The sequence below is a fragment of the Aythya marila genome (assembly GCF_965140915.1).
Source record: "Aythya marila genome assembly, chromosome: 25".
Lineage (NCBI taxonomy): Eukaryota > Metazoa > Chordata > Aves > Anseriformes > Anatidae > Aythya > Aythya marila.
In genome coordinates this window covers 3,952,637-3,963,673 of record NC_139066.1, presented here as the reverse complement: position 1 = coordinate 3,963,673, position 11,037 = coordinate 3,952,637, and the positions used below count along the sequence as shown (strand labels likewise).

General features: G+C 58.9%; 2 protein-coding genes across 3 annotated transcripts in view; one reads left to right on the top strand and one right to left on the bottom strand.

Moving 5' to 3' along the window:
- The first annotated feature begins 200 nt into the window (after nucleotides 1-200).
- On the top strand, nucleotides 201-2,895 carry NKIRAS2 (NFKB inhibitor interacting Ras like 2). Of its 2 annotated transcripts, none has more exons than XM_082779127.1 (4): nucleotides 201-436; nucleotides 560-680; nucleotides 887-1,128; nucleotides 1,687-2,895. In XM_082779127.1, the coding sequence occupies exons 2-4, from the start codon at nucleotides 587-589 to the stop codon at nucleotides 1,924-1,926; spliced, it is 576 nt and encodes a 191-aa protein (XP_082635253.1). In that variant the 5' UTR covers nucleotides 201-436; nucleotides 560-586; the 3' UTR covers nucleotides 1,927-2,895. The 2 variants fall into 2 exon arrangements, with proteins under 2 accessions (XP_082635253.1, XP_082635254.1); XM_082779128.1 differs by having other exon boundaries at nucleotides 297-332.
- Nucleotides 2,896-5,605: 2,710 nt separating this feature from the next.
- ZNF385C (zinc finger protein 385C) overlaps nucleotides 5,606-11,037 on the bottom strand; it is a gene marked incomplete at its 3' end in the record, with an annotated part of 72,019 nt that continues 66,587 nt past the window's right edge. The window contains exons 5-9 of the mRNA XM_082778798.1: nucleotides 10,048-10,210; nucleotides 8,549-8,863; nucleotides 6,940-7,127; nucleotides 6,322-6,435; nucleotides 5,606-5,827 (exon numbers count right to left, since the gene is read on the bottom strand). Of these exons, the coding sequence (XP_082634924.1) occupies nucleotides 5,606-5,827; nucleotides 6,322-6,435; nucleotides 6,940-7,127; nucleotides 8,549-8,863; nucleotides 10,048-10,210 (1,002 nt within the window). The remainder of the gene's footprint in view (nucleotides 5,828-6,321; nucleotides 6,436-6,939; nucleotides 7,128-8,548; nucleotides 8,864-10,047; nucleotides 10,211-11,037) is intronic.

Here is an 11,037-nt window from a genome sequence, read left to right as displayed (position 1 = left end):
GAACGGGCGGAGCTGGAGGCAGCCTGGGGGGGGCAACGGCGGCGCCGCCGCGAGGCTGAACGGGGCTGGGCTGGGAGAGAAGCGGGAATGGGGAGCGGGAGGGAACCCGGGGTGGGATGGAACCGGGGGTCTGGTGGTCGTGGAGGGAGGAGGGGGGCTCAGGATCGCTGGTCCGTGCCCCGCCGCCGCTGTTTGCTCGCTGCGGGGCTCCGCAGGGCTCGGGCTGGCCGCGGAGGGCGCTGTGGGCTGGGCTGGGCTGGGCTGGGCTGAGCTGAACCGAGCCGGGCTTGGCTCGGGGTGGCCGCGCCTCTTCCGCCGCTGCCGCCGCGCAGGTGAAGCCCCGGAGGGGCCCCGGCTCCGGGCTCGCAGGGCTGGCACCGTCCCGGTTGTGCTCCCTCAACACCACCCTCACCCCCGGGGCTGCCACTTTGGGGGGTAAAAGGGGTTGGAAATTAGCGCTGAGGCCGGGTCTTGGCTGGGAAGAGTCGTCGTCCCCCCCCCCCCCCCCCCCTTCCTCCCCTCCTGAGGCGTCGCCCGCGGTTGTTTTGTGGTTTTTCAGGGGGCTCCGGAGCGGAGCTGAGGCGGCATGGGGAAGAGCTGCAAGGTGGTGGTGTGCGGCCAGGCCTCCGTGGGGAAAACGGCCATCCTGGAGCAGCTGCTGTACGGCAACCATGTGGTGGGTGAGTGGCAGCAAGGGGCTGAAGGGGGGAAGGCCCTGACTGGGTTTGGGGTGTGGGGCAGCCTGCTGCTGCTGCCACGACCCCCAAAAACCCAGCACCAGGGCGGAAAAAAGGAGCAGCGTCCACCCCAGATCACCCATCAGGACAATTCTGTAGGCTGTGTCGTGTCCAGGGCCCCCCAGGTCACCCTGGCCACCTCTTGGCAGGTTCTGAGATGATCGAGACCCAGGAGGACATTTACGTGGGCTCCATCGAGACGGACCGCGGGGTGCGCGAGCAGGTGCGCTTCTACGACACGCGGGGCCTGCGGGACGGCATGGAGCTGCCCAAGCATTGCTTCTCCTGCACAGACGGCTACGTGCTGGTCTACAGCACCGACAGCAAGGAGTCCTTCAAGCGCGTCGAGCTCCTCAAGAAGGAGATTGACAAGTCCAAAGACAAGAAGGAGGTGAGCACCCGCGATCTCCCCAGGGGAAAGGGGTTGCGGAGTGGGGTCTGCTCCCTTGTTCTGTGGTTCTTGCCCAGAAAGACTCCTTTCCCCTGGCTTGTCACAAGGTGGTGATAGGGAGTCCTGTTCTGTAAGACCCATGGTTGTAACTGGCTGCTGTGCTGGGATGCTTTCAGGGGAGAGCTTTTGCTCTGTCACTGTGATTGTTCCACAGCCAACGGGCAGGAGGGCTCTGTGCCGGAGCAAGTTTGTGGATCTCTTGCTGATGGTTGGGGACAGGGGTCAGCTGCTTTGTTTATTTCACAAGGGGAATCAGTCTCAAGGGCGTTTACAGAGATCTCTCTTGGCCTTCTAGACTGGGCACTTCTGCTAGCTGCTGCAGTGCTATGCCTACAATCGCTCAGTGGGGCTGGTTTGACCCATAGACCCTAACAGAAGGGACATTAGCTGAAGGACATGGCCTGGCACTAAGGGTGCTGCCAAGCAGAGCCAGGCAGCACTATTCAACTCCGCATTTGTTACCTACAGGGATTCTTCTCACCCTTTTTTGTTGAACAGGTCACCATCGTGGTTTTGGGCAATAAGTGTGACCTGCAGGAGCAGCGCCGGGTAGACCATGATGCAGCCCAGCACTGGGCCAAGGGTGAGAAGGTGAAGCTGTGGGAGGTGTCTGTGGCTGACCGGCGTACGCTGATTGAGCCGTTCATCTACCTGGCCAGTAAGATGACACAGCCACAGAGCAAGTCTGCTTTTCCCCTGAGTCGCAAGAACAAGGGCGGCGGGTCTGTGGATGGCTGAGACTCGTCTTTCCCTTCCCTTCTCTCAGCACCTCCTCTCCCTCACCTCTCTCCTTCCCTTGCACGTACCTCCTGCTCAACCTGTGTGGTGTCGTGGAGCCTGCAGGAAGCCTCGTGGCACGAGGAACAGGCATCCCAGGGCTGGGGATGGTCTTTGAGGAGGAGAGAGGTGACCCATCTCCCTGCACTGAGACAAGCGCTCCTTTCACTGCCCAGGCCCTGCCAGTGTTTGAGGTGCTACAGGAAAGCCAGGATTCACTAAGTGACACTCTCCTGCTCCCAGGGCACAGGCTGGCACCTGTGGGCTGCGTGCTGCCCGAGGGGAGATGCAGCACAAGGCTGGCCAGCAGATTGAGATCAGCTCTGCACCTGAGTGCAGGCGGGCCAGAGGAAATGATTGCCCCTTTCAAGAGCAGCTCTGTCTTGTATTTACTGATACTATATAAGAAGAGCCCCTTTGTCCTCTCCCAGCTAGCTTTGTGGTGCTACAGCTTTGTCTCAGATCACCCCTTAACCTGGCCGGGCCCTCTGCTCCTCGATGTGTGGTGTAGTCAGTCCTTGGTCACAAGGAGCCTCCTGTCCCAGCGAATGCAGTGCAGAGCAGGATGCTGTTCCTGAGGCAGGGTCAGACCTTGGCCCCATGTCTTTTGGTGCTCACATTTTAAAACTGCAGCCCTCTTACTGAGCGTGGACTCAGTCCTGACCTGCGAGGTGCTGGGACTGCGCTTAACCTGCACACCCAGATGCTTTAGGGCTGTGGCAGCTCTCACTGCCCGTCAGTCACAGCGTTGCCTCTCCTCTCAGAACCACCACAAGACAAAGGGAAGGTGGCCCAGTCCTGCCCAGCAACATGTTTCCCTTGGCTAGTCTGGATTTAGATTAAAAAAAAAAATAATGATGAGAAATCCCTGGCTTGTTTATACTTGTTCCTTTTATTTACTGAGTAACACAATAAAGCAATGAGATTCAATTATCAAAATATTTTCCTTTTTTTTTTTTTTCCCCAACAGTTATAGTACATCAAAAAATATACAGTGAACATTACAGGAGGGGTACTGGCCAAGTCCCTAGAGTCTGTTTATTCAATTATTATTTTTTTTTTTTTGAATCAAACTGTTCACATCACTCCAAGGTTATGTACAGAGGGGCACGCGTTATCGAGCGCTATGGACTATGCCCTACTACCTAGTACAGCATATGCTAAGTCAAAGGCAGTAAATGCTTTGGATAGCACAGGAGCAGGGAGGGATCTGTGGAGGTTGGAGGGGATGCGACAGAGGGAGCATGTTCTTATGCAGCTTGTTGCAGTATTATTGTTATTTAGAAGGAATGGCTTTCAAGGGTTAAAGTGCCAAGTGTAGGAGTGTATCAGGACTCCACTGGTGGAGGGGGGTGACAGGAGCAGCCGCTGCTGGCTCCAGCACAGGCTTTTTTAGAACAAAATGCAGGGGAACAACCCCACGGGGTGCCCAGCAGCTCCTGCAGGCTGGAGCGTGGCTGCAGCTGCCTGCTCCCCGTGCTCCCGAGGCTGGTGTGCGTGCAGGAGGGGAGGCGCTGCCCTTGGCTGCAGAGGAGGCCTGGAGGAGAGCACAGTGAGATGGGTAGGGGTTGGCTGGAGCTGGGGTGGCCACAGGCTTCGTGGCACCGAGATGCTGTTGGAGCCACGTCCCTCCTGCCCCAGCTCCTGTCCTGGGGGACGTGGGGTCAGCTGTTGGTCCAGGACACATGTGAGCTGTGGGACAGTGTCCCTGTCCCTGTCAGATCCACTGCTGGGAGCTTTCTGCCCTCAGCTGCTCTCCCAGCCAGGTCTCCCCCCACCCCCAAGAACTCATCTCTGCCCCCATCTTCCCATACACAATCTCCCTTCCCCTCTCCAGGTGTCCTCTTTTCCCTGGGGTGGAAGGAGATGCCCTGAGCAGATAAATCCATTCCCAGAGGCTCCTTTGCACTTCTGGCCTCTGTGGCAGGAGCACAGCAGTGGTGCTGCGGGGCAGTGCTGCTCGTGGTGGGAGCAGACGTGTCCTCCAGACGCAGGAGCATGGCTCTGTGCCACCGGGACCCGGCGGCTGCTCCCTCCCTGCAGCAGTTCCCAAAGCTCCTGTCTGTGGAAGCAGAAGTGTTTCAGCCCCAGGAGTTTCCTGGCAGCAGGTTCCTGTTCAACCTCATCCAAGGCCTCGTCCTGAGCATTGGTGGAGCACACCGGGCAAAAATCCTCCCGAAATCCACGTTGCTTATGGCCAAGGTGTCAGATAGGTGTGCTTGTGCGTGTGGATTCCCAGGTGTGCAAACCACCAGCCTCTTCCCCAAGGCTGGGCGAGCACACGGGCCTCATCCTGGGACGCAGCAGAGGTCTCTGAAGCAGCACCCAGGCTCGGGGCCGGGAAGAGATGCCAGAGGAGCCGTCTGCACAGAGCTAAGTGTTGCTTTGTTTTCTTCCTGCTCCAAACAACACTCCCGGCTGTACAGACAGCGTGAGCACCAAAGTAAAAACGCAGACAGCAAAGCACAACGAGCGAGCTGCTCCCACGGGATTGCATAGATCGGGGTGGGTTGTCACTCCAGCGTAAGGTTCGTTTGGGTTGCAACTTTTCCTGCAAGTTTTCTATTTACAGCAGCGCGCCGGGAAGCCGGGGCGCTGCGGGTACAGTTTTCGGAGCAGGTCCTCGCTGGGCCTTCTGAGCACAGTGAAAAGAGAGCATCCGAGGGAGAGCCCCACGCGCAAGCTGGCGGTGCCTGCTCCTTCATCCCTGATTGTCTGGGCTGCCGGGGACGCCTTCGTTTTGGGGAGTCGTCAGAAACTCCTTGGAAGCTCCTAATGGGGACGGGGCTGGACGGCGAACGACGGCGTTACCTTTCACCGGAGAACCAAAAAAAGTGCTTTGGGGACATTCACGCAGCCTCACAGCATCTCCCCTGAGGTAGGGGCAGGGTTGTCCCCCCCGGGGGTGGGACGGAGGCAAACAGCTGGTGCTGAGCAGGCTGGACGGGGCTCGGGGCCGTTCTCCAAGCTCGGGGTCACCTCCTTCCCACCTCGGGGAGCGCAAAGCGGCTGGCTCAGCTCTCTGCTCCTCACGGGGCTGGAGCGGAGCCCGTGTCCGACCGTGTGCCCAAATTCTGTGCTTCTTGGGTTGCCTGGGCGAAAGGCGATGTGCTTTCAGAGGGAGGGGGAGCAAGCCCTGGGCTTCGCCTATTGCTCTCTGAGTAAGGATGCGATCGCTGTGGCCAGCGCCCACCACGGTGGGGGCTCTTTGGTGTGGGACGGACGGGGCTGGCAGGGACTGGCAGGACAGAGGGGTGCTCCGTACCCCCTCCCGGACCAGCCAGCTCCTCTCCTCCCAGTCTGCTAACTGGGAGGTGAAACAAGAAACCCAGCAGGGTCCTGGTGGCTCTGGCACCGTCCTTTCACCTGCATCACCCAGCCCCTTGGGGTGAGGGGGGACCCTGCTGAGCACAGGGCTGGCGTGGGCAGGGGGAGCAGCGGGGCCCCGGGGGGGCTGGCCGGACTCTGCCGGGGCATCTCGCTCCACCAGGAGCCAACTCGAAGCAAAAAGGAGGAGAAGCCTGGGTCGACGTCTACTACTACGGTTTCCCATCAGCCAGAAGAAGAGCGGCCTGGCCGGGCACGCTGCCCCGCGCAGCCCCCGTGGCGCAGCCGACGGACCCTGGGCGGCCAAGGGGCTCTAGTAGGGAGCGAAGACGATGGGGCCCGGTGTGGTGCGGACGTGGGCCGGCGGCGTTCGGAACAGGGCTGGTCCGAGGAGAGGGGCTTGGAAGAGGGTGGTGGCAGCGGCTGGTCTCAAGGCGAGGGGGCCAGGCACGGCGCACACGGCCGTGGTGAGCGGGCTGGGGAGGAAGCGGGTCGCCAGCGTTTTGGTGAGGTGCTTCTGCAGAGCCAGCTTGGACTGCGGGGAGGGAGAAGGAGAGAGGGGTGAGGCCGCGTGCAGGATGGGACAAGCACCCCTGCATCAGTAAACGCAGCCCCCAGCCCGCTGGTTTTTGGGCTGCCAACTCCCCACCGAGCTCGACCGCGAGGCTCAAGTCTCTGCAAATGAACCTTCGGGCTCGGTTTAGCTGAACCACGCCACCCCTGCCCACCCCAAGCATCCAAACCCCACAACCGTCCCCTCCAGAAATTGAGAGACAGGTGGAAGAACCCCCAAATGCTGCAGCAGTTTCAAAAGCCACTGCCAGGGAGCCAACAAGTTCTCCCCACGCTTTCCTTCACGTGAACAAAGCCTTGAAACTGCTCTTACCCCTACTCCTCTCCCTCCCTGAAGGGATTCAAGGAGACGAGGCTTTAAAAAATAAAAACAGATGTGCCTTATTGCAAGAGATGGCTACCACAGCAGAGGATGTTCCCGATAACCGAACGGGTAATTTGCTGGGAGACAGGTACCTTGAGAATACTCACTGCGAGGGCAGCGTTCTTCTGCAGCTTGTTGTAGGGGCTGTACTTGGGCTTGGGCGGCTTCCCGGCCAGCCTGTCTTTGTGCCTCCGGCTGCTCATGTGCTGGAGGAGGAAAAGAGCCCGAGTGATGGGCACCGACCCGGGGACCGTGGCTGGGAAGCCGCAGTCTCGCCGCGGATGGGGACAAGGAGCTGCACGAGAGCCTGCCCCCCACCCAGGTGCCACCTCTGGGCTGCCCATTTATCACACAGCTTTTGGATAGGGATGCACCCACTGCTCCCGAGGGACCCTCTCCACTCTCAGAGCTGGGATCAGATCTCCTCCCTCTCTCCCCCCAAAACCCAAAGTCGGTTTTCTCCCCACAGCTGGGAAAAAAAAATCAGTGTGGCCAGGCCAAACACACACAGATCCCCCTTGGCTTAAGGCAGGGGAAGGATTTAAATGGGATGCATCCTATAAATCCAGGCCTTCTGAGACCCTCCCCTCCTGAGGGCATCAGGTGTTGAGAGGGGATGTGCCCCCAAGCCCCAGGTTCTTTTGCACGCCCATGCCCTGAGCCCCTGCACCTCCCAGAGGAAAAAAGCGCACGAGGCTCGGCGTTCTCACCTGTTTGAGCTGGGTCTCTGAGTTGACGTAGATCTCACACACTTGGCAGTGAAACGCCTTGTTCTGGATGTTGATGCTGCCCTTGTTGCCGATCCTCTTGGATTTGTGCCCTGCCCGGGACAGGAGCTTGCCTCGGCCTCGCCGCATCTGGGTGCTGTGACCCTCCAGCATCGACTTGTGCTTGGCGCCTGGATGGCACAGGGACGGGGACACTCAGCAAGCATCACCTTTCCAAATCACCCCAAATCACCCACAGCAGCACCCGGCATCCCCCCCAGGACCCCAGGCTCCCATAGGGATGCAGCAGCCCCTTCCCAAACCCTTCCAAGCCCTTGCGGCCAGCCGCGCTCCGCAGGCAGACCAGAATCGCTCTGCTTTCCCAGTGACATCCACCCCCCCCTCCTTCCTTCCACGTGTCAGACCTTCGGAGAAATTGCTATTTTAAGCCTGATCTGGAGCTCGTCACCCTGTCCTGGGCATTAGCACAGTCTGCAGAGCCGGGCACGCATCGCCCTCCGTGCCGCAGCATCTGAGCTATGCCCAAGGTCAGAGCGGAGCCGGCTGCCGAGCCAGGAATAGCTCAGCGGGGTTATAAGAGGCAGGGAAGGAGGAACCCCAAATCCCACACACCTGGGAACAGGGTGCTCTGTCCTGCCCCTTGCCGGCAAGGGGCTGGGGAGGACGGGGGTGGGCAAGTAATTTAAGCCCCCGCTAATTCATTCTATTTTTTAAGGCGTTAAGCAAGGAGCCTGCGCTTAGCGCCTGCGCGACAGCCGCGGAGGAGCGCCAGGCTGCGAACGTGCCCTTTGTTTGTTTGTTCTTTTTCCCCAAATCAGCTCCTGGGCTTGTAACCAGAACCGACAGAAGCAAAAGGAGACGCTTGCAGCTAAGCCGTGTCCCGAGCCCACCCCCTCGGGGCTGGGGGTGCTGCTTCCCAGCTCCCGCTGTGCCGTGCTGGTGGCTTTCTTTAAAAACCAGGGTGCCGGGCTGGTTGATTTTAGCATCACGTACGGGGGCAGCCAGATGGAAGCTGGCACTGCAGAGACCGTGGGCACCGCTGGGAGTCACCCAGCCCACAGCTGCCACCCGGCTCCAGCCCCCCCAGGTCCCCCCAGCCAGACGGGGAGCACTGGGAGGGAAGAACTGGGGTGAGCCATCGCTGCGGGGCTCCGGCCCGTGGAGCTCACCCAATTTCCCCCAGGTGCTTCTCAAAAAGAGCAGGAGCCCCAGCACCAGGCTGCTTTTGGGGGGGGGGATTTTCCTGGGCCTGCAAGAGGCAGCTCCAGGTTGGTATCAGCTGAGAGCCCCGAGCTGCAACAGAATACAGAGCAGCCTCCAATCACTTGATTAAATACATCTGAAAACATCTCTTAATTAGAGACACGAACAATAAGAGAGCATTTGACCTTGCCAGAACTCACCCCGTAAGCCGCAGCGTAAGTAAAACACGACTGCTCATCATCGCAAGCCACCTTAATTAACCCTTTTTAATTAAAGCACCCTTCATTAACTCACACGGCTTCCCTGCAAGCCTACGGGGCTCCGTTTCACGGCAGAAACACGGAGGGAAAGGCTCCGAGCCCATCCCTGGCACGGGCGATGCCCTTACCGGTGTTGTGAGCCTCCAGCTGGGACAGGGAGTTGACGGTCACCTTGCAGGTGGGGCAGTAGAGGTGCTGCTTGCTCTTCTTCCCCTCCTTTTCACTCTCAGGGGCCGAGCTGATGCTGCCACCCGACTCGGCCACCTGCGTGGCCGGAGAGGTGACGCCGGTGGCATCCGAGGCGCCCTCGGAGAGCTCGGAGGCCGGCGGGGAGCCCAGCGGCGCGGCGCTGCCCGACAGCTCCGCCGGAGCCTCCTCCGAGCTGGGTGGCAGCTCCAGGCTGCTGCCCTCACCATCCGGCTCCTTCAGGCCATTGCTTTGGGCTGGTGGGAGAGAAAAAGGGAGAAGAAAAAAAAAAAAAAAAAAAAAAAAAAAAGGGTCAGAAGGGGGAGGTTGTCTTTTCTCGAATGGGTTTTCCAGATTTCAGAGAGCAACCCCGATGCTCAAGGCCACCTCAGGCACTGCCTGCTCCTTTTATTCCTGCTGTGGGTGGCTCTACCCAGGGCTCTCTCCCACTACAGCTTTTATCCACAGCTCAGTGTGCTCAGAGCAGAAGCCCCAAGGAGCCCGTGGCTCCGGGGGTTGCTCACTCCCACCAGGGATGTGTGAGCCCATATCAGACAGCGCGCTCCAGCAAGGGCAGGGAACGCTTTTTCCCTACAGCCCTTATCTCTATTTCTAAACATCGCCCAGAGGCAACAAATCACAGGGAAAATCACTGCTCCTTTCCCTCTGGGCAGCCACAGGCTGGGGCACTACAACCTAGGGCCGGGTGCTGTATGGACACAGCAAAGCCCACTCCTGCCCCATGGGATTTTTGGGGTACTTCCCCAGGGGGGCATTTTGGGGTGCTCCCCACCACACCAGATGCTGCAGACACACATAATTGGGAGCAGCCTCTGCTTTAATTGTCCCCATCTCAACACCAAGCCATGCTTAAGCACAGAAAACCTCAAGGAAATTCCAGCCCTGTGCTTCAGCTGCACATCACTGAGCAGGGCTCGGACACACCAGCTTTGTCCCCCTCTTCCCACAGCCAGGATGCGATCCCAAGGCTGAAGCAGAGTTGAAGCAGACCCAAACCTCCCTTCCACTCCTCACCACTACAGCTGGGCCACCAAATAGGCTCAAATACTCAGAAAATGGGACTTGGGCTTCTTTTGCACCTCTTCAGTGCAAAAAGCCACGAGCGATGCTGCTCCCAGCTTGTCTCACCAGAGATGCTAGCAACGGCTCATTTACTAATTCTTATGGTGCCATTGGTGACTCGCAGCTTTACACCACCCTAATCCCACCCCAGCAGCAGCTGACCCCCGAGGGATGCTCAGGCACAAGGCTGTGCCCACAGCAGGCGGTGATTCGAGTTTTAACCGGGATCCTCACCGTGCTGCAGCCACACCAGCATGGTTCACCCAAACCCTGCCACATCACCCAGACCCACCCAGATCGTGGCAGCAGCCCCAGGGGTCACCGCTGCAGGACCCCTCCTGGAGCCCCCACCCCGTACCCGTGCTGCTGGGGTCTCCGGAACCCTCTGGGCTGGGGACGAAGTCGGCTGCGCTGTCCCGGCTGCTGGCCCCCGCCGCTGCCTTCTGCTTGCTCTTCATGGCCTCGATGGCTTTCAGCCTCCGGGCGTGCTTGTGGCCTTTGTAGTGAGCTTCTGCCTGGTTCTGCAGGGGGGAGAAAAGGGGACAATGTCGGTGCCGAGGATGGACGGATGGATCACTCGGAGGTGATATTTTTGGCTGGGCGCAGCACAAAGCCGCTTTGCTCCTCGCACGCCAATGCATTCAGGGCGAGGTATCACTTCGCTGAGACACCGCAGCATTGCAAGGCGGAGATAAGGACCCTGCTCTGATTAAATGCATCAAGGCACTTCTAAAAGGAGCCTTCAGCAAGCAAAAAAAAAAATAAATCACGGCTTCAGAAACACGCAGTGAATCGCCGGCTGTAAAAATAAAATTAAAAAAATACCTTGGTGGGGAGGACACGTCTCCCATTGTAACCTAATGGGTGTCTAACATGCAATTTACATTCTCAGGCTCCTTTCTCCCAGAGAACGTCGAATAATGAAGTGCACATTGATGGGTTCATGCCTGCACCGAACTGATAAAAACATCCACAAAAGAAAATATCCCGAACATTTGTGTACTTAGCGGTCGGGGACAATGCAGCATTGTCACCAAAAACAACCCCAGTTTAGCAATTTGTGGAGGCTGAACCCATTGTGAATTAAGACACCGTACTGCTGAGCAGCACAGATTAATTTGCACGGCATTTTCAGGGGCCAGTTGAGGCTCCCAGTGCTGGGGAAGCAGCAGCATCACTTTCGCCCTCCCCCCCTCGCCGCCTCCTAAGGGCTGGGAACAGCGCAGCGCCGGCCGGGTATGTGGGAAAGAAAAAGGCCCATCGGAGCGCACGCGGCTGAGCAGAGCCTCATTAGCAAACACAATCAACTCCCATCAGATAACGGGGCTTGGCCGGGGCTGAGCAGAGC